This window comes from Artemia franciscana, chromosome 8 (genome assembly GCF_032884065.1).
Source record: "Artemia franciscana chromosome 8, ASM3288406v1, whole genome shotgun sequence".
Taxonomy (NCBI): Eukaryota; Metazoa; Arthropoda; class Branchiopoda; order Anostraca; family Artemiidae; genus Artemia; species Artemia franciscana.
In genome coordinates, this window is record NC_088870.1 from 24,833,009 (window position 1) to 24,856,681 (window position 23,673).

At 35.7% G+C, this 23,673-nt stretch overlaps 2 protein-coding genes across 3 annotated transcripts in view; one reads left to right on the forward strand and one right to left on the reverse strand.

Annotated features, from left to right (window-relative positions):
* Positions 1-16,466, reverse strand: part of LOC136030190 (uncharacterized) — a 31,941-nt gene extending 15,475 nt beyond the window's left edge. Inside the window, exons 1-3 of one of the 2 annotated variants that reach the window (XM_065708943.1) lie at positions 16,365-16,466; positions 4,672-4,731; positions 2,021-2,229 (exon numbers count right to left, since the gene is read on the reverse strand). In XM_065708943.1, the coding sequence (XP_065565015.1) occupies positions 2,021-2,229; positions 4,672-4,720 (258 nt within the window). In that variant the 5' untranslated portion in view covers positions 4,721-4,731; positions 16,365-16,466. Of the gene's footprint in view, positions 1-2,020; positions 2,230-4,671; positions 4,732-11,472; positions 11,585-16,364 lie in introns of those variants that run through there. The other variant, XM_065708941.1, reaches the window with a different exon arrangement.
* A 154-nt stretch (positions 16,467-16,620) lies between these two features.
* The window catches only part of LOC136030189 (queuine tRNA-ribosyltransferase accessory subunit 2-like), a gene marked incomplete in the record, with an annotated part of 36,709 nt that continues 29,656 nt past the window's right edge, over positions 16,621-23,673 (forward strand). Inside the window, 1 exon segment of the mRNA XM_065708940.1 lies at positions 16,621-16,663.

Below are 23,673 nucleotides of genomic sequence, written 5' to 3' on the forward strand. Positions count from 1 at the left end.
TCAGTTCTTTATAATTTTACTATTGGGTCGAATCGCTCCTTACTTACAGTTTGTTACTACAAAGTATTTGAAATCAAAGCTAGCCAACTCACTACAATGCCTTCTCTCATTTCTCAGCTAAATGACTTCAAAGTTTAAGAGAAGAACAATGCGGTTTTAGAAAAGGTCAAGGATGTATCGACCAAAATTTCACTCTTGGGTTAATAATTGAGAAGTGCCTAAGTTGTCAAACACCTTTCGTCTTCAGTTTTATAGATTGTAGCAAGCGTTCAATTCTGTTAATAGAAGAGCTTTAGCAAAGGTCTTATCCTTATATGGTATACCAGACAAATACGTCAAAGTGATTAGTGATATGTATTAAAATAATAGTGCTGCGGTTAAGATAGGAAATGAGGTTAGCACATAGTTTTGTATTAGATCAGGAGTTAAAGCAGGATTGTGTTCTATCCCCCTTTATATGGATCATTTTGACGGGCTTTGTCTTAAGGAGTACAGGAGAGGCAATGGGAGACTACGAAATCAAACGGGGAGAAAAAAAACTCCTGGACTTAGATTATGCTGATGCTTTAAGCATCCTAGATGAAAATGTGAGCAAAATGAATGAGCTTTTAGAGGTTTTGCGAGTTCAGGGTGCTAGAATAGGTTTGGAAAATTAATGTTAAGAAGACTAAGTTACTAAGGCTAGGAATAAGTTAAGCTAGGAATAGATTATGCTGATGATTTAAGCATCCTAGATGAAAGTGTGAGCAAAATGAATGAACTTTTAGAGGTTTTGCGAGTTCAGGGTGCTAGAATAGATTTGGAAAATTAATGTTAATAAGACTAAGTCACTAAGGCTAGGAATAAGTAAAGATGAAAACATGACGTCAAGTAACGTAAAGATTGATCAGGTGGGCAGCTTCACTTACCTTGGTAGTATTATTAGTAAAGACGGTGCGTGCAGTGAAGATGCTAAAAGTGGAATAGCCAAGGCTCAGAGTGTTTTTTCACTGTAAAAAAAAGTTTGGAAGAATAGGAAGATAAGTCAGCAAACCAAGATTAGAATATTGGAAGGTAGAGTGATGACAGTGGTCAAACATGGCTCTGAAGCATGGGTGCTCCGAAAAGCAGATGAAGATTTACTAGATTTTTTCCGGAGAAATTGCCTACGGATTGTTCTGAGTACGCGACTGACTGACCGTATTTCAAAAAGTAGGCTGTTCAAAAAATGTGGTTCGATCCCGGTTTTTAGGGCTACAACGAAAAAAAGGGTTGAGATGGCGTGGGCACGTTCTGCGGATGACAGATTGCCGAAGACTGTCCTTTTCGGCCAACCTTCTTGGGCTAAACCGAAAGCAGGTCGTCCCCGTCTAGGGTGGGAGGATGCCATATAGAAAGATTTAAAGGAAATGGAAATTTCCTGGGAGGATATAAAGAGGGATGCTTTGAATACATAGAGGAGAGATGTGCGTAGATCTGTTGGCCTCAGGCGGCTTGGTGCTGCGGTGAGTTGTTAGTAGTAGTAGTAAATTAGATATCTTCACATTTCTTCATGGACAATGAAGCGCTTATTATTTACAAAATCGCGCTGCTTAATATAATAAAACTGTATTTTTTAATTACAAAGCGACTATATGTAGCAATTTCCTTTAAATGAGCAATTAAACAGCTCTCTAAGATGTTCCAGTGTCCCGTTAGCTGCAGAGAAAAAAAGAGATGCTTTCAATGTAAAAATATTGTGGTTGCAGCCACTTTTTTGTTTCTTAATCCAATGGATTTTCCTTGTTGTTCAACCCAAGGGACTGTAAATTTCCTTTATAGGGTTCTCCTACGAGGCGATTTTAATGTCTGTATTTTGTATTTCGGTCTGGCACCATTTTTATGAGTTTGGGCTATTGTTTTATTACTATGGGATGTGTTCTTCTCTTACAAGGTCACGATAAATTCTATTTCACTTACTAGAGACTCCCACTTAACTCAAATATACAAATATAGACTAAATTCATAATCTTTGAAAATATAATTTGAAAAAAGAACTTACGTCAGTTCTGCAAAGACTGTGACACAACTCTGCCAGCAATGAATGGAAATTAAGCTTCGTAAAATCTAAGCCAGGCAAAGCCGTGCACAGATTTGCAGAAGAGTTATTGTAGTGGCTTTGCAAAGCTTCCGAGACAGTTGATATTCTATTGCTAAATCCCGATTTCACAATGGTAGATCCTAGTCTATACAACAAGAAAGCAGCAGCTCCTGAAATGAGAAACAAAAATAGTGATGATGCACAAATGGCGGATAATCGGCAGAAAACATTAACTGTTTATTTAAATCCAGACTGTACAATATATCCAGCAGAGGAGTTACATGAGCAGTTCAAAATTAAAATAAAATAGTAGAACAATTAATCAGAGTCGGAATTGCAAAAATTTTCCTGACTCTTAAAACCATTCCAGAATAAAATTTTTAGTTTGACAGACAACATATTATATTTTAAATTCTCAGTTTTAGTTCCAACGAACAGAAATTTGGGCAAGAATATGATTAACTAACACATATACATATACATATACAGTATAACACATATACAGTTTTACTGCTGATGATGAACACTGTATATGTGTTCGAAATGTCCAGTGAAAAATTTTATATCTGTTCACTCTTGATTAAAAGATTTCGTCCCTATTTTGAACTGTTATACTTTCATCATGCAAAGGCAAGGTGGTCTTCGAGTTATCAAGAATCAAGAGATTGATTAAAAGGAAAATTAGAGGCTTAATGCCGGTCGAGACTTAAAATAAGAGCTCTGAGTTACAAGGTCCTTCTAAATATCAAAATTCATTAAGATCTGATCACCCACTCCTAAGTTATAAATACCTCATTTTTTCAAATTTTTCCTCTCCCTTCAGCCCCCCCCCCCCCGATGGTCGAATCGGGGAAAACGACTTAATCAAGTCAATTTGTGCAGCTCCCTGACACGCCTACAAAATTCTCATCGTCCTAGCACGTCGAGAATAACCAAACTGGCCAAAGCACTGAACCCCACCCCCTAACTCCCCCAAAGAGAGCGGATCCAGTACGGTTACGTCAATCACGTATCTAAGACATTTGCTTATTCTACCCACCAAGTTTCATCCCGATCTCTCCACTCTAAGCGTTTTACAAGATTTCCGGTTTCCCCTCCCAACTCCCCCCAATGTCACCAGATCTGGTCGGGTAAAAAAAAGAGCTCTGAGACATGAGTTCCTTCTAAATATCAAATTTCATTGAATTCCGATCTTGTCCGTAAGTTAAAAATACCTCATTTTTTCTAATTTTTCCGAATTAAACGTCCCCCCACTCCCAATGTCTCAATGTTGATTATGTGACAGAGCAGTGTCTTTTATGTTATTTTATTTCATTTTCTTTTTAAGAAAACCCAACTGAACTGAACAAAAATATGCTTACAGGTTACGTTTTTTTCGCTCAATAGTAGTTTGATTCTTGTAACGTTTCCATATAGGATCCCCCTAAATGATTGTCAATGGTACAATCGAATATTTGTAACTTATACTTTTGATATTACTATTATAACTAACAACTCAACACAGCACCGAGCTGCATGAGGCCAACACATCTACACAACACACCACAGCTCCTCCTCAATTCCAATCTATTCAAAGCCTCTCTGTTTACACCCTCCTAGAAATTTTAAATTTCTCTTGAATCTTCCCTCGCGACATCCTCCCACCCAAACCAAGGACAACTTGCTTTTCGTTTAGCCCTAGATGGTTGGCCAACACGGACAATCTTTGGCAATCTCTCATCCTTCATCTACAGAACATGCCCTAGCCATCTCAACCTTTATCTCATTATAGCCCTAAAAACCGGGATTAAACCACACCTTTTGTACAGCCTGCTGTTTGAAATACAGTCAGTCATTTGGGTACCCAAAACAATCCATAGGCAATTTCTCTGTAAAACATCTAACAAATCTTCCTCCGTTTTTCAAGCGCCCATGCTTTGGAATAATATTTGACCATTGTCATTACCGTAGTTTCTAATATTTTAATCTTGGTTAACAGACTAATCTTCCTTTTCTTCCAAACTTTTTTCAACTGTGAAAACCATACTGGGCCTTGGATATTCTACTTTTAACATCTTCACTACACCCACCCTCTTTGCTAACAATGCTACCAAGGTAAGAGAAGCTGTCCCCTTGACTGATCTTTTTGCTACCCAATATCCCCTTTCCATCTCCTCTTATTCCTAGCCATAGCAACTTAGTCTTCCTGACATTAAATTTTCAAACCTATTAGAGCACCCTGAACTTGCAAAACCTGTAAAGTTTCATTCATTTTGCTCACAATTTCATCTAGGATGCTTAAACTATCAGTATAATATAAAGCCAGGAAAATTTATTTTCTTCCATTGTGACTATTCACAGGTGCACTAGAAGAATGTGGAAGAATTTGCAACACAAAAATGTTTTTCTCATATTTTAAATTCTTTCCTAGCGAAAATGGTTTGATGCCTATCCTGAAGGGCATACCTAGTGTCCACTAACAATCGGAGGAGGAGAATGGGGGGGGGTAGGGAAGGTATCTGATGAAGGAAAAAAATATTTCCCCCAAATAATTATTTGGCAGGAGAACAAACTCATTCAACTTAAAACTAGATAATCTCAACCAAATGAAAATCATAGATATTAGTACTTACCACTGCCAGTAACAACCACTGTCTTTAGTATGCTATTCCATCCCGACATCACTACACAAACTAAAAGAAAGGAAAATGCATGAATTTCATAGGCTAAACATGTTCTTAAAAAAGACGGTAATTACATTATAGCCAGGACTAAGTCCTTTAGATCTAACTTTCGAAGGGCATTTGTACACTATTAAAGGGACCTGTTCCCCCTGTATGATAATTTTGCTTGGGCTATATATAAAGGGACCTGTTCCCCCTGTATGATAATTTTGCTTGGGCTATATATTGTAGATTTTGCCTACAATTAGTTTCACAGAATAAGTCCAGGCTTATAAAAAATGGTATTCCGAAGTAAAAAATTTGGGTGGTAGGAGTCTAGATCAGCTTGATTACGACCTACCGGAATCCCCAGAAGTTACTGCTGATAATTTTAACAAGTTCCTTGCTTCTATTGACCAGAGCCTTCCGACATTGTCTTATCAATTACCTACTAATGTTCTCCCACCTGCTTTCCCCTCAATATCTCTGTCACAGATCAAAAGAAAAATTGGGGAAATACGAAAAGCAAGTGTTTGCCCTTTAGATATCCCATTTCCTCTTATTAGTACTTTCAGTGACTTTCTCTCAAAGCCCTTGTCTGTTATTTTCAATGTCCTCTCGCCAATATCCGCAAATTTGGAAACAGGGTTTCGTAAACCCCTTGAAAAAGAAAGACGGAAAAACTAATTTTGAAGGTGTTTGTCCTACTCATTCCTATAATCTCTGAATTATACGAAGAATTCCTTGCGAACTGGCTAAAGGAGAAAATCGTACCTCTTACTGACCTGAGACAATTTGGGAGCATCAAATCCACTTCTACTTCATATTACCTTGTTTTTCTTATTGACTCAATTGGAAAAGTTCTTGAAAAACCTAATTGCTGGCTAAATTTAACTTCCATTGACCTTCAAAAATCATTTGACCTTGTTAACCAGAATATTTTGGTTCAAAAACTTGTAACTGATTCCAATATTGATCCTTTCCTGGTTAATTGGTTGCCTCCTTTTTATCAAATAGATCACAGATAGTCAAATATCAGAATCATTATTCCAGTCCCCTCCCTGTCCGCAATGGAGTATCCCAAGGTACTCTCCCAGGTCCCCTACTTTTTTCTGTTATGATAAGTAACCTTGCTCTTCGAAAATTCCTCGAAGGAACTTCCCAAAAGATGGAAATTTGTGAACGACCAAACAGTTGTTGAAACCTACTACCGAAATTTAGTAAGGAACCCTATCAGTACCCTCAATGATATTGCAGATGACACTGCGGTCTTGGACATGAGAGTAAACCCCTCTAAATCTATGATAATGCCAATATGTTTCCTTAAAACCTCACCCCTTTTCGTTAACCCTATCCCCCCAGATATATCTGTCTTCCTTTAAATTACTTGGGGTTACAATTTCCTCTAATTTAAAGTGGGATATCCATGTTGATGACATTGTCCCTAAAGCTAATGCGTCCAAGTCTCTCCTAGAGCTCTTCAATAAATTTAATGTCCTCCATCCCATTCTTTATGGACCTATACTTCCTTTGTCTAATCGCATCTTGAATATATCATTACCGATAAAATAAACCGCTAGTTTCCTTCCTTTTTCTTTGATACTGGTGATACCCAAGTTTTAAGTTCATGTGATTCTTTTGTTCCCTCCCCATTGTCTATATGTTCTCTTTTAAACCTTTTCAATTACTAATTTTATCTCACTCTTTTTTTTAGTTTTGTTTTAGTTTCTACTTTTTTTTTTTACTAAAGAATGGCTTTGCCTTTCTGATTTTGTTGTTTTTGTCATTGTTTAGCCAGTTGTTTGTTTTTGTGCTATTTTTGATTTTTATTTTATGGTTTTATGACTCCAAAATGCGAATTCAGTCCTTTGGGGCTTGTGACTTCAGACTCAAGTTCCTTAAGAAAACAATTTTTATGAGAAAACTTCTATTACTGCTATTGGCCATTTATTGCAGCACTAACATGTCAGGCAACTGAGCACAGGCCTCTTCTGCCCTACTCAATGGACAGTTTTATCGTTTGCTCACTCTCATAAAATGCCACATCCTTCAGACCTACCCACCCTGTCTATTTATTCAAACCAAAGTCCAACAAAACCAAGGCTTGGCATTTTACCTCAAACATTTTCATGTTATAAAAAAAGAATAACACCCAGAGAATCTCAGTAAAATGTTACACAAATAACTTTAGCACGCCAGAGAACCTTTTAGTCACTTTCTAAAACCCTCTATCAAATGACTTTGAACTTCAACTTGGACTCATTGATGGATATTGATCCCTGTAGGCTCCAAGATAAAAAACAACAATAGCAATGACAAGTAAAGAACTCATTGGGATTCCAATTGTGCTTCCAATCAGTATTACTCCATGAATTGTCTACCCTGGCCTTGAAAATAGTTGAATTTTTCAGCAAAGACAGAGTTAATTCATCAACAGAGTCCAAAGGACCAAAAGTTTTGCAACTCTATCAGAGAAGAATTAATATGTTGATGCAATTGACAGAACATCTTTGCAATAATGAGACCCGAGTTGGTAAATTTCTATTCTTTTAGGTTGTCTTTGATATAATTTCTTATAATCCCTGCTTGTTAAGTTAACTAGCCTATGCTTAAACCCAGGAGTTATACAACATATAATGCTATATTAAACAAAACAAACACTTTATAGCTCAAATTGAATCTAAATCATCAGTAAAATTAAAATAACAAAAGGCCTACCACAGGGTAGGCTTGTTTTGTTGAAAACTAAAAACCTTTAAGTTTGATTTTTTTTTTTTAATTTAAAAATACAATCGCCCTATTATTGGCAATATTCCCTGATTCTGAAAATATTATTACATATAAAGATATTCCCACAATCTATCAATAGAATTAAGAACTTTAATTGGAATTATTGTTTATTAACTGACAATAAGACTTGCATATTTCAAGGACTGATTACAGATGAGGAGGGGTGAAAGGACTAATTGGTAGTTCATATGCCCTGTATACAAAATTTTGGAACTGGAAATGGATATTAGGAAGTTAAATCATTCATGTTCAAGTGCCTCTGTTCCAGGGCTAAAATACATGATTCTTTCATTGTAGTCCTGAATTCTAACCTCCCTCCTCATAATGATAGAAGGATTCTTAAGTTGTCCATTGAGGTCCTAAGGATGAGACAAATCTACTGTTGATCACTTTGTGAAAGTTTATGACTCCTAATTAATTCATTTCCTTAATTGGCTGCATTTATATTTCAGTGCTGTAGGCAGTGCAATAAAGAAGTGAAAGAACCTGCCTTTTGTATTCAAAGATCTCAAGGATTGGATAGCAAACAAGAAAGTTTCCTCCACAACAACTAAATCTAGAAAAATTAAAAAAAATTCTAGTTTATATTTATCTCAAGTTATCAGAAGGAAACCCAACCAACTGTGCACCAAACCACTTTCTGGACTACACTGTGGTGTTTTTTTTTTGTGAATGGTGAAGACCTCCTTTCACAAGAGTGCAGACGGTCTGGTATTGTAATTTGTTTCCTTTGGCATTAAAGCTTGTTCAAATAGGCAATGCTAAGAAAGTCTCCAAACACCCAGACCCTACCCCAAATATCCTCGAAAAGGTTCCACATTTACCCCATCTTGGCTGGTCAAGTCTCTCTCAAAGCTCACACGATGGTCAAATTCAATGGATAAGACAATGGTGGTGGAGGGGGGGGGGCTCTTGTCACTATCAATGATGAATATGAAAATGATTTTCAAGAGATCCTTTCAAGGAGCTCCAAAAAAAAGGAAAAAAAAAATCTCCTGGATGAGAAACAACTTCCCTAGCACCAACTTCACCTTCACCAAACCTTGGAACATACCTAAAAATATCTCCTGAAACCCCCTTTGAAATAAATAAGATAACTCTAATAAGGGCAGTAATTTTCAAATTGTTAAAATCGATGTTCTCATTAAACATCAACCATCATGGATCTTTGCGAATAACTCTCCGAGATTCGAAATCAACAATGATACTACTTAAAAACCCTTCTTAACATCCCAATAAAGTCTGGTCTCTGGACCCCAAACCACTACATGCATAAACTGCAAAGCCTTCCCTGACTCTTCCAATAATATATTATGCCCTGCATATAAAAAACAAGCACTAACACTCCAAATAGCAGCAGATCAAGCTCTCATTCAGCAGTCAATGAGTGAAATTGTTTGACTGCATTTTATTGTTGATTCAGAGTTCGTGCAACACACATCTTTCTGATCTGAAGTGAGTAATTCAATCATTTCCTATTACTGTTCTTTCTCAAGTCATTTTATCTTAAACCTAAGAATGGCTAGGAACGTGTGCCCTGAATGTCGCTGCAGGGCAACTTTGAACTGTTTGATATGCAGTGACTGTGGATTGTACTTCCACAAACAATTTGCCGGAATTGAACATTCCAAGTGGAACAAAAGTTGGCTATACCTATATTGTTTTGCAAAAAAAAAGGATAGTTTAAACAAGGATAGTACCAAAAATGTAATTACCTTTGCTGATACTTGTCCCAGTCTGCCCCAGCCTCCACAAATTACTCCCCCACTTTGTCTAATGGGCAAAGACCTGGCAAACATTATGATAGAAATCCGAACATCCCCACTAGCTCCAAACCTTCCAAATATTAATGATCATCTTGAAGTCAATAAATCTAATGCCTCCTGCCAGACAGAAACTTCTACTTGTGGCACCTGTTGTTCCAGCCCCCTATTGGACTTATCACTCCTTTCCCTTGTGTCAAGAAGAGATAAATTAGAATTATTAAACAAGGAAATATATGCAATCATTGACCTTAGGTCAAATCTAATTGAAACCCCTCCAAAGTCATCCCATGTTAATGAGGATCAAAATCAGGAAATAATCATTAATATAATCCTGATCCTGAATTAATATAATCCTTAATAATAATCCTGAAAAATATTCAAATGTTTCCTGTAACAAAAAGCTGATGAAACAAACTTGTATTTTCAAAAAGTTCAGTTACATTGGTGATAACATGATTAAGAGTTCATCTGACCTAGATAACAAAAAATCAAATGCAAATGAACGCGAACTAAAGTTAAAGACTATTAACATAAGCAGTCATGAAATGACTACAGATAAAGGTATATACAAATATGCCTGGTGTGCTATTTGCAAAAAAAAATGTAAATATCTGCATGTTTGCAAAGGTTTTAATATTGAGGGTAATTGTGAGGTCCCTGACTGCCAACTATTACACCAGAAGGTTTGTAGTAAGTATGGAAGTGGTTAATGCTCTGGTTGTGACTGGTTCACTTGAATCATGGTTATGGCACATTCAAAAGACTTTTTAATAATACCCAAAAGAATTCTCATTAACTGTCAAACTCTCTCCCAAGTATTATCACTATGAACATTGATCAGCCAATAAAAGAAGTTCGCCAAACCAGCCCACTGTTCCCACCAACCCTAAAAAGCAATATGAATCCGAATTTTCAACAGCACCAAACAAACCCATTCAGAAGACCTCTATTTTACATTACAGCTCCCTCTCATTTCAATTGCCAAATCAGTCCATCGCCTCAGTCTTGTTATTTGCATCAAATGAACACAAGAATCTCTAACACATATCCAATAGCAAATCAAAAAACCCTGCTATGATACATCACTCCCCCTCCTACTCATTTCCTAGAATTCTTCTTGCAAATCTAAGGTCATTGGTAAATAAAATGGATGAACTACAAATTATTCTTGACAAAACCAGATTGGTATTGCTTGCCTTAATGAAATGCAGTCTGCCACTGAATATTTTGGTTCAATTCCTAATTATGACTCCTGTTTTAAGCCCAGATTGGACAAAGATGCTATTCCTCTATCTCATGGTGGAGGAGTTGCTTTTTTTTTCTACCCTCCCAAATCAGATTCTTTCATTTTTTGAAATAGAGAACAACTCCAAACTCAAAGTTCTATGGCTCTGGATCAGACCCAAAACCTCCCAAAAGAAGTATCTTGCATGATTTTTGTATCATTTATGACCCCCCCCCCTCATAGTGGATTTAAGAAGGAGCTGATAGCATATCTTCAACTTTATACTGACAGAATTTGCTGCAAATATTCTTATGCTGCAATTACATTGTGTGGTGATTTTAATGAGCTAGACCAAAAGTGGTTTAGCTCTGCTCTTAGCCTTGATCAGGTAGTCAAGTTGCCTACATGCAGTGAAAAAACTTTAGACTTGATTTTTACCAACATTGAAGATTACTACTGCGCCCCAAAAATAGCCCCTTCATAAGGGGCACGGGACCATCAATGCATCTTTTTGACCCCTTTGTCATTCTTTCCCCCAAAACCATTGATCAGTTTTCCATATAGACCCATGACTGACAAGAAAATGGGCAAGAAAATTGCCTGTTTCGAAGTAAAACTTAGCTCCAAATCTTGGACCAATATCCTATGTTGATGATATCCAATGGTGATGAAATGGCTTCTAAATTTTCAGCAGAACTTTTCTAATTATACTGTGACACCTTTCCAGTGAAAAAGGGTTAATCGCAAATCCAATTGTAAACCATGAATAAATAAAAAAATTAGTGCCTAATAAATACAAGCTATAAGCTCTTTAAGGAAGGATTTTCCCAAGAATCTAGGAAACTTCAAAATATTGTTGTTAGTGAAATCTGTAAAGCAAGAAAGGAGCATGATGCTCACATGCTCAATAGGTTACTGTTTTCTAACCCTAAGAAATTCCACAAAAGTATCCCAGATCTCATGGGAAAGGTCCCTTCAAAGTTTTCTTACTGGATAGTAATGGTTCCCCTGTGAGTGCAGATATCATAAATGATTATTTTGCTTCCATTTATAAAATTCACCCACCACTCCAAGATATGCTGGCCAACAGTGCAGCAAGTGACATTCCTGTAATTGAAATACATCAGACCCAGTTTAAACTCGAAAATCTTGACACAAATAAGTCAGTATACCCAGGTGATATCCACACCAAATTGACTGTGAAATGTGCCCAGTATTTAAGTGTACCTCTAAATCCAAACTTTAACCAATGTTTTGCAGATGGTATTTTTCCAGTGTGTTTCAAACAAGCTATTATATCACCTATACCAAAAAATAAGACCCCAAAAGTTCTCTCTGACTTAAGACCAATATCATAAACCACTATTTTCTCTAAAACTTTTGAAAGTTTGATTTACAATTTCCTCTTTGACAATATTCAAGATAAAATCAACCTAAATCAGTCTGGCTTTAGGCCAAATCATAGCACCATGCATTGCTTAATTTATATGCTTGACACTGTTTTCAAACATCTTGAGTTAAATAGTTCCTATGTTGAGGCTGTTTTTGCTGATATTAGCAAAGCCATTGACAACTTGGATCATCAGACAGTTTTTGATGATGCAAGGGCTTTAGGTGCCAGAGATTTTGTTTAACTAATGGTAGCTAGTTTTTTACCTGGTAGCAATGTGTAGTTCTCCCTAATGGAGATTCATCAAGTTTCACCTCGATTTCCTGTGGAGCACTGCAAGGGACTAAATTATGTTTTTTAGCATTTTTAATTATTTATTAATGTTTTACCAAGCTTTGACAACACTTTTAAATTTGCAGATGATTTGACATTACTTAACATTTGTCAAACCTCTAATACTTCAGATGTTAAACTTGACTCACTCATTAACAACTTAAAGAATGATCTTTACAATGTTAAACTCAACCTAAGCATATCCAAAAGCAGTTTAATGCTATTCTCCTTTTTTAAAAATATACCACCTATCAATAAATACCTTTACATATCAAATTTAAATACAGTTAAACAGCTTGGTGTGCAGTTGGACAATGACCTTAAATGGAAGTTCCACACTTCTCACTTATTTAAATCAAGTAGTTTTCTCCTTATATCTCTGTCCCTTCTCAAATGGTTCTCCACATCAATCCAGAACCTTAAAATAATTTATTTTTCTTATATAAGACCCTGTCTTGAATATGCTTGCCCTGTCTGGCACCCTGGGTTGACCAAAGACCAAGGTTCTAAAACTGAAAGCATTAAAAAAAAGCAATAAAAATTATACTGAGGACATCCTATACTACATACAATGAAGGTTTGGCTAGACTTGAACTTAACTACATTGGAATCACAACATTGCATCCTTACCATGAACTTTGGATGCAAGTGCCTAGTTCTGACTATCATTGACGTCTTCTTCCTCTTTTTCCTAAGGAAAATCCGTCAATCCTTCCTAATACAAGACTTAATGCTTGTAGAGCTCCAAATACCTAACATGACTTGCGTCCCCAAATGTTGACCATGAGGTACAAAAACTCTTCTGTCCCCTATTTTTTTTTTTGCATTTTAATTATTGATTTAACTTTTTGTTTTATATTTATCCCCTAACATCTGTTTAATCATTGCAACTATTCTGACATGCTTATGCTAGCTTGTGTGCTATTTTAGCCAATAAATAATGTTCTATTCTATAAAGCTATACCTTATCCATTTGCAGCTGAGGAAACAAATGCAGCCTAATCACCCCAAACTAAACCCTTTATGAAACTACTCAATATTAACACTCATAGAACATCGAACCCCAATCTACCCAAAGCAACAAGCACCCCCAACAAAACTCTTTCCTCAAAACACTCCAAATCTCAATCCACCCAGAGAGAATCACCAAAGCTGAGCCAACTAGCCCCAACATCCAAAGAGAAGAGGTTTGCCTGGCTGCCCCTCCCAAGCAGAACTGAATTAGAAGCATTCCCAGGAACTAACCCTCTAATTAATGACAAGTCTGACAAACAACCAAACAAGCTAACACCTAGTATAAACCTTTTCATATCAAATTATAATGCAGTTCAGTCCATGAACCTACTGAATCACATACTTATTCAAGCAAAAAAGGATCTTACTTTACTCCTAGCAAAACTAAACATTGCCACACAGTTAAATGAAAACTAAAGCAACAAAACAGCACATCTCAATATGAGTGGAATGTAAGATCACTTTCAAAAAATAAGCTAAATGAACTGATATCTTTTATGAATAATAATTCCATTGATATTGCTTGCCTTCAGGAAATGGATTTGACCAAAAAACAACAAATAAAGTCTCCAGGATATACTATCCTGAGAAAGGATAGGTCATCAGAGAGAAAAAGAGGTGGTGTAGCTTTAATAATAGATAATAATTTCAAATTTTGTGGCAATAATTTTCCAGATTTTTTAAATGATGTTGATAAAATTGGAATTAATGTTTGGCTATACTACAGTATACTATACTAATTTTTTTATAACCCAAATGGCCAAACTAGAGATGCCATGGATTTCTTCCATTATATAAGTAATTTTAAAATGCTAAAAAACTTAAGTTTTTGTGGAGATTTCAATGCTCACAGCCTTTTGTGGGAGAAAAACCAGCAAATAAACAAATTTTCAAAAAAAACAAATTTTGCCTGAATTTTCAGTTAATCAGTTTTTTCCTCTGGTTTTTGTTCTTAAAATGCAATTCCTGTTATTTCAGTCTAGAATTTTATGTCACATCTATTTTTTTCTAAATTGGGTATATATATTATCATACATTTGAAACCTAAATTGAGATTAAGGAAAGTTGTGAAGCTGAAACAGTTTTTTGTACTTCAGTTAAGCAGGTGATCTAAAGTTCAAGGTTTCACTTTTATAATACAAAGTTTTTTAAATGTCATCAAAGGTCAGAGCCCTCTAAAGGGAAAAGGAATGGAGGTAAATACTTCAAAATACCTATCCATGATATACTTTAGTCTTTAGACCCATCCCTGAAAGTTTTATTTTTCTAACCTAACCTCTTTCCAAGATAGTAAAAAGTAACTAAACTAGAATTTTACCATGAGATAAGCCTTTATTGTAATAATTCAAAGCTTATTGGGTCCACAGAGTCATTGGTGACAAGAGCTTTTACACAGGAAGACCCAGATTCTCACTGGGGGCCTTTAAGTGGAAGCTTGAATTTAACATTCAAAAGTGCAAGGCAGTTCATTTTGGGAGATAGAATGTAAGTTGGCAGTACAATACAAGAAGAGGAGATGGCTTCAGACAAGTGATGACTCTTCTGCAGCTGACAGAGATTTGAAAATTGTAATCAATGAGGAATTGGAATTCTATGAACACAAACACACAGCAGTTGCCAAAGCATCTTAGACCCTTGGGATAATCAAGAGCATGCTATACAACAAGTCATCCATGGTTGTGACTATACTATACAAGCTTCTTGTGTAACCATTCTTAGGATTTGGAATGTGTGTTGCAAACACCCCTGAACAAGGATGATCAGTAGAAAATAAAATATGTCTAAAGACAAGCAACAAAAGCTGTTGATGGATACAACAAGCCTGAGACCCATCAAAAAAGGTATCACAGCAAAAAAAATACAACATTGGAAATACCATTGTTGAAAACCCTAAATAGGACTTACAGCCCTTTAACTTGAACAACAAGGAAAACCATATTTTTGCAAGGTTAGTATTAATGCATCTTCTTATTTGTTTCTTGATCTTTTGTTTGTTAGCAGGGCACTGAAACATCTAAGAGAGTAGCTAACTTTTTTTAATTTATAGCATTAGTCTAAAAACAAGAGACAAGGTAATAAAATACCTTTTGGGAGCCCACTAAGGATTCCAAATGATATTTGCTTAAAACCAAATTATTGACTTTGGAAAGAGCATAAAATAAGCTATAAAATGACGTTTTAGCTTTTTCCTTAGCAAAATTAGGTAAAAATCTAGTTAAGTGACTTCTTGTTATTTTGGAAAGTGGTTAGGTTAGGAAAATGGAACTTTCAGAGATGGGTCTACAGGCTAAAGTATATCCCATGAGGGTATTTTAAAGTATCCACCTCCACTCTTCCCTTTGGAGGGCCCAGAAATTTGTATACATGACAGGTCTATATCTATTGAAATTTTTACAAAACAATATTTTACCTTAATTTTCAGTTACTAGTTGCTTTTCCTCTGCCTTTAGCTCTAAAAATGCAATTCCTGTTATCTGAGTAGAATTTTGAGCCATATCAATGTTTTTTTTCAAAATTTAGGAAATATATTTGCATATATTTAAAACCTTATAAAATGTAATTGAGCAAAGTTATGAAGCTGAAAACAATTTTATTGTACTTCAATTAAGCAGAAGATCTATTTTCCAAGGTTTCACTTTTATAGCACACATATTTTTAAAGGTCATCAAAGGTTAAGGCCCTCTAGAGGGAGAAGGAGTGGAGATAGTTGCTTCAAAATACCTTCCTGGGGCATACTTTAGTCTGTAGATTCATCCCTGAAAGTTTCATTTTCCTAATCTTAACTGTTTCCAAGATAGCAAGAAGTCAATTAACAAGAATTTTACATTTTACTGCAAAATTACGTTTATCATAGCTGACTAGCTGCCAAAAGAGACTAGAAACCCATATTATGGTTAAACATTTCTTGTCAAATTGTATGAATTTAACCTATCATTGTATATCTGCCATATATGTAATTTTGTAAGCCCTAAAAATAACGAAAGGGTAGACATAGTAGCCTGGCAACACCTTCCTAAGATATTGTTGCCCTGGGTTCACTTCTGAAAGCTTCATTCAGAAAACTCAATTGCTTTGCTAGAGGCCTATAAACAAATATTTTCCCAAAATTTTAGTAAGCCGCAAAATTGTTATATTAAGCCTTCACCTCTTCATTAGCTTCCGAAATAAATGCTATTCAATTTGTTTACAACTTTTTTTTAAATTGTGGTGTTTTGCATCTTTTTTTCTTCAAAACTACTACTTTACACAAAAACTGAAGTCCTGAAGAAAAACGTTAGATATCAAATTCAAAAATATACATTTTGAATATTATTTCTAGATAAGAGCCTATATATTTCTTTATTGTCAAAACCAGGTTATTAATCATATCCCAATTCATATGTTTTACGTTTATCTGGTATTAAGTTATTATTCAAAAAAAGAAAGCGTGGCTTAAATATTGGGGTAATAAGGACATAAGTAATAAAACACCACAGAAAAATTTATCCTTTCAGATTTAAACTCAATTGGACAAGCATGCAAGTTGGTGAGAGAAAGCTCAGATTTGTCTAGGCTAAGGGTTTGATTTCCAAAACAGGCTAGCCTAAATAAGGCTGTGCCTTACCCATCTTTGGAAGCCAGTTAAAAAAAATCAGTAAGTATTTCCATTGAACTACACTACACCACAGGGCACTTTCCATTGGGCTACACTACAAAACTCTGAAAATTACTTCAAATCATTCTAAAACTAAGCAGAATTAGGCCTACTTACTTAGGCTATATAATTCCTAAATTTATTTTGTTTCACTAGAGGCTAATCCCTACCCTCCAAGACCAATATAGAATCCAAAATATTAAATGTAAATAAGCAGAGTAGGCCCAATTGCTCTTCAGGAAGAGACATGCCAAACAAAGAAGAGGCATATCACATTTCCAGTTAAATTCTAGTTAATTGACTTCTTGCTATCTCGGAAAGGGTTTAGGTTAGGAAAATGAAACTTTCAGGGATGGGTCTACAGGCTAAAGTATGGGTAAAATTCTAGTCAATTGACTTCTTGCTATCTCAGAAAGGGTTTAGGTTAGGAAAATGAAACTTTCAGGGATAAATCTACAGGCTAAAGTATGTTCCAGGAAGGTATTTCAAAGTACCCACCTCCACTCCTTCTCCCTCTAGAGGGCCCTGAAATTTGTCTAAATGACAGGTCTATTACCTATTGGAATTTTGACAAATCAACATTTTACCTTAATTTTCAGTTACCAAGTTGCTTTTTCTCTGCCTTTAGTTCTGAAAATGCAATTCCTGTTATCTGAGTAGAATTTTGAGCCATATCAATGTTTTTTTCAGAATTTAGGAAATATATTTGCATATCTTTAAAACCTTATAAAATGGAATTGAGCAAAGTTATGATGCTGAAAACAATTTTGTTGTGCTTCAATTAAGCAGAAGATCTATTTTGCAACCATTTCACATTTATAACACACATATTTTTAAAGGTCATCAAAGGTTAAGGCCCTCTAGAGGGAGAAGCAGTGGAGGTAGTTGCTTCAAAATACCTTCCCAGGACATACTTTAGCCTGTCGATTTATCCCTGAAAGTTTCATTTTCCTAACCTAAACCCTTTCTGAGATAGCAAGAAGTCAATTAACTAGAATTTTACCAATTCTAGTATAGTGACTTTTGGCTATCTTGGAAATGGGTTAGGATGGGAAGATGAAACTTTCAGGGATGGGTCTACAGGTTAAAGTAGGCTATATCCCAGGAAGGTATTTTAAAGTACCCACCTCAACTCCTTCTCCCTCTAGAGGGTCCTGAAATTCACCTACATGAAATTTTGAAATTTTGACAAAACAACATTTTACCTTAATTTTCAATTACCAGTCACTTTTTCTCTACCTTTAGTTCTCAAAATGCAGTTCCTGTTATTTGAGTAGAATTCTGAGCCATATCAATGTTTTTTTTCAAAATTTAGGAAATGTATTTGCATATCTTTAAAACCTTATAAATTGGGATTAAGCAAAGTTGTGAAACCAAAAACAATTTTGATGTACTTCATTCAAGCAGAAGATCTATTTTGCAAGGTTTCACTTTTATAAAACACATATTTTTAAAGGTCATCTAAGGTCAGGACCCTCTAGAGGGAGAGGAAGTAGAGGTATTTAGGCCTACTTCAAAATACCTTCCCAGGACATACTTTAGCCTTTAGACCCATCCCTGAAAGTTTTATTTTCCTAACCTAACCCCTTTCTGAGATAGCCAAAAGTCAGTAAACTAGAATTTTATCAAAATGGTTTTTACCTTAAATTACCCTTTTTTTTTAAATTGGCACTTGGTATTAATCAAGTGACATATAGCAATTGCAAATTCTGTCTGTCTGTCAGTCCTGGTTTTGCTACTTTAAGCACTTCCAGGTAAGCTAGGATGACAAAATTTGGCAGGTGTATCAGGAACCAGACCAGAATAAGTTAGAAATAGTCATTTCCCAATTTGACCATCTGGTGAGGAGCAAGGGGCCAGTTAATTTGAAAAAAAAAAGACAAAATGAAGTATGTTTAACTTATGAACAGTTGATCAGATCTTAATGAAATTTGATGTTTGAAAGGATATTGTGTCTCAGAGCTCTTATTTTAAATCTTGACTGGATCTGGTGACATTGGGGGGGGGGGGGAGTTAGGAGGGGGAAACCTAAAATCTTGGAAAACACTTAGATTGGAGGGATCAGGATGAAAATTGGTGGGAAAAATTAGCACAAGTCCTAGATACATGATTGAAATAACCAGAATGGATCTGCTCTCTTTGGGGTAGTTGGGGGGAGGGCTAATTCTGAAAAATTAGAAAAAATGAGGTATTTTAAACTTACAAATGGGTGATCAGATCTCAATTAAATTTGATATTTAGAAGGATATCATGTCTCAAAGCTATTATTTTAAATCCTGACCAGATCGGGTGACATTGGGGGGAGTTTAGGGGGGGACCTAAAATCATTGAAAACACTTAGAGTGGAGGGATGAGGATGAAACCTGGTGGGAAAAATAAGCAGAAGTCTTAGATACATGATTGGCATAATTGGAATGGATCCACTCTATTTGGGGGAATTGGGGGGAGGGAGGGTTAATTCTGAAAAATTAGAAAAAAATGATGTATTTTTAACTTTCAAAGGAGTGATTGGATCTTCATGAAATTTCATATTTAGAAGGAACTCAGATCTTTTATTTTAAATCTCAACTGGATCCAGCATCATTGGGGGGGGGGCAGTTGGGGGTGGTGGTGGAAATCTTAGACAATACTTAAAGTGGAGAGATCAGGATAAAACTGGATGGGAAGAATAAAAACAAGTCTAAGATACATGACTGACATAACCAGACCAGATCCACTCTCTTTGGTGGAGTTGGGGGGGGGGGGGGTTAATGTGGAAAAATGAGGTATTTGTAACTTAAAAATTGATGATCAGATCTTAATGAAATTTGATATTTAGAAGGATCTTGTGCTTTAAAGCTCTTATTTTAAATTCCGAGCAGATCCTGTGATATTGGGGGGAGTTGGAGGGGGAAACCGGAATTCTTGGAAAACATGAAAATTGGGGTATTTTTATCTTATGAATAGGTGATTGGATCTTAATGAAACTTGATATATAAGAAGGATCTTATGTCTCAGATGCTCGATTTTTTACTCGTATTGGATCTGGGGACATATGGGGTTGGAGGAAGGAAACAGAAATCTTGGAAAATGCTTAGAGTGGAGACATTGGGATGAAGCTAGATGGGAAGAATAAGCACAAGTTTTAAATACATGATTGACATAATTGGAACAGATCCATTCTCTATGGAGGAGCTGGGGGTGTTAATTTGGAAAAATTAGAAAAATTGAGGTATTTTTAACTTAAGAACCTGTGACTGGATCTTAATGAAATTGGATATTTAGAAGGAATTCATGTCTCAGAGCTCTTATTTCAAATCTTGACCGGATTTGTTGACATTGGGGGGAGTTGAAGGGGACATTGGAAATCTTGGAAAACGCTTAGAGTGGAGGAATCAGGATGAAGCTTTGTGGATATAATAAACAAATGTCATAGATACATGATTGACGTAACCGTACTGGATTTGCTCTCTTTGGGGGAGTTTGGGGGAAGGGTTCAGTGCTTTGGTGAGTTTGGTGCGTCTGGACATGCTAGGAAAATGAAAATTGGTAGGCATGTCAAGGAGCTGCATGAATTGACTTGATAAAGTCGTTTTCCCAGATTCAACCATCTGGGGGAGAGGAAAAATTTGAAAAAAATGAGGTATTTATAACTTACAAGTGGGTGATTGGATCTTAATAAATTTTGATATTTAGAAGGACATCATGACTGAGAGCTCTTGCTTTAAATCTCAACCAGTATTAAGCCTCTGATTTTCCTTTTAAATCAATCTATTGATTCTTAGAATTTTGTTAGAGCTCATACCATATGAGCTCTTGGCTCTTAGCTCTTCTGGCCTCGTCACAAGTGCCATATGAGCTCTTAGCTCTTGTTATTTTTTTATGGTTTATGTTTATTGCTGTGTTTGTGCAGTTGCATTGGTGATTTCTTTTTTCTTGGCTTGGTTGGCTTTTGCCCCTCTCCTCACCAACTGCATCAAGCTAGGTGTCCTATACAATAGAGATGTTTCTATTCAATAGAAACATCAAAGTCTACACAGCATAACTGATTTACTATAGGACAAAGCAGGAAGGAACAACAAACAATTATCTTTTAAAGGCTGTAGGCTAGGTAAATATTTACACTTTCACATCATTTAGGTTAATTCTAGTAACCAAAAGTTTAGAAGTGAGTTTCTAAAAAAAACTGTCTAGTGAGGAAAAATTGTCATTTATAGGCTAGTTGATTCTGGATTGGAAATTATTGTTTTTATTAGTCTTGAATACTAAGTCTTAAAGATATTATTTAAAAAAACAAATTTGCAAGATTTTTTTATAAAGCACCTGAAACCTTTTCCAAATAACATCATTTCAGAGAGGTTTCAAACTCTTTTTTAAAAATTTCAGAAAAGGAATCCTGGCACAAGATTAACTTGAAAATAGTTTATTGATGGCATTTAACACAATTCAAATTGAAAAAAGTTAGAAATATGCAGTATTGTTTGATTCCAAATTTAATTCTCTGTCCAAATATAATAATTATTACCATAATTGTTTACTAGCCCTCAGCCCCCCCCCCCCAGATATGGCAGCTATACACAGAAACCAGCCTGGGCTATATACAGAAGTTTGTTTATTTTGTAGGTTTAACTTACTTCTGTAGTTTTTTCAAATCAACAATTTTTTTTTGTAAAGCTATGTTTAAATAGGAATCTTATAAAAGCAAAAAAAAAAATGAATACATCATAGAACTGCATCTGGCCCATAAAAGGGGTGGGCAATACTATGACAGCAGTGATTAATTTTATCTGGAAAGAGAAATGAATAAGGAATCAAATGGTATCTTTCTTTTTTCTCTCTCTTTTGTATGTGTGCTCTGTATTATAGATTAACCCAATAAATAATACAAACCAACCAAAACATCAAACTTTTGTTTTTACTTTAAGGCCCAGGCATTAGTGAGGAGAGATAGAATGCAATTTTTATATATAGGAAGACTTTTGAACAGGGAGTTGCCTTAATCTATACTTTGGAGCTAATTTGAGTTCTATTTTGGATTTTTTTTTTCTACTCTGTGTTTCCTTAAATTACCTTAAGTTGCAGCTAGGAGCAATCTAGGGATTTCTTCTTGTAGAATTACAGAATGATGACATGAGTTGTATACAAAGTTATTTAGTGACCAGGTGGTGTTTCATGATCAGTAGCATCCCAAGTGAGTTCAAACTCACTAGAGGACCACTCAGCATCCAGCTCTTGGTTTGAAAACATCAATGGAATTAGCAGTAACTGTTTCATTGGATAGTTTGTTCTAACTGTTGACAATTTGCAATAAAAATAATTGAGTGCAGACTCTAGATATTGTAAACTGCTTGACAAGTTTCAGGTGATGATCTCTAATTTGTGAGTTACCAACAATAGGGAATAATGCTGAAAGAGTATTAGCCCTCAATGACTTGTAGGTTAAAATGACATCTCCTCTCTTTGTCCTGTAAACAAGTGTTCAGCTTTGGTAGTCTTACAGGATAGGAAAGCTCCCACATGCCAGGTTCATTTTGGTGGCACATCTCTGCATGTCTTCAGGAACTTTTATGTCTTTTCTAAAATATTGAAAGGCAAAAGACATTCTAACTTCAATCTTAGGATGCACAAGTCCCTTATATAGAAGACTGGTTACTTTAAAGGAACAAATGTAAACAGTACAGTTAATCAGTCCCATAGTTGAACTTTCCCCAGCAGCAAACCTCTCAGCATGAGTGCTGTTTTTTTAATTAATTGTCAATAGCGGCACTAAGATCCTGCTCATTATATACAGAGGAGAGTGGGTAGCCTAAGAAACAAATAAGAGCAAGAAGGATTCAGTTTGCCAAAGTGAATGATATGGCACTTGGAACATTGAATTCAAGAGACAAAGCCTCTGCACATTGACCAGCAGTTGACAATTATTCAATTCAATTTATTTTTGACCTGTCAACAAAACAAAAGAGGGTCTGTAGCCCTAGTGACAGTTTTGTAGAAGGACATAATCTTCACAGGACAAGGCTAGTCCAAGAAGCTTCAGGTTGTCTGCATAAAGAGTTGATTTGTACATTGTTGCAGTATTGTTGCTGAGTTCAAAGTGAGCACAACTAAAATTAGATACTTTGCAAACATTATTAAGTAAGTGAGTTCTTTTTTAAAGTAGTTTAATTTGACATTTTGCAATAATTGGCTTGGGATTGTAGTTGACTTATAATCCTGACCTTTATTTCATAATTAATTCAGTGACTTTTCTCAACAATTGACTTGGCACAGTTGATTTTGCAAAGTAACTGAAATTGCCAAGCAGAAGAGGGGCAGTTCTCCATTGCAAGTGCTGTTGTACCTGCCAGAAGAGTCTCCCTTAAACTGCACAGATCAGGTGAACAGGGACTTAGGCTTCCCTTTTTTATTAGGGTACATCCCAGGTAGAAGGTAACATCACAACAGTGTCTGAGAATTTTCCATGGTGGTGTATAATGAATGATGGTATTTCCTGTTTATTGATTCATTCTCCTGTTAAACTTTCTGCAAAGCAACTTAGAGGAAGGAATTGAAGCTGATGTGATTTGTACCCATGCCATGGGTTTTTCTAAAAAAAAAAGCTAATAAAAAATGCAAAGCTTGAACTTTGGGGTCTAGTGGCCAAAATAGCCCCCAAAAGAGTTGGAGAAAATGCTTCTTATAGACACTTAAAGGACATGATTGATCTATATCTTTGATGTGACAATTGTGGTGATTGATTTTCTGGTTCCTACTTTTGTAATTATCTCACCTACTGAAGTATCACTTATTCCAGCTGATGCTTTTTTCTCAGCTTACATCCAAAATATCTGAATTTGATAGC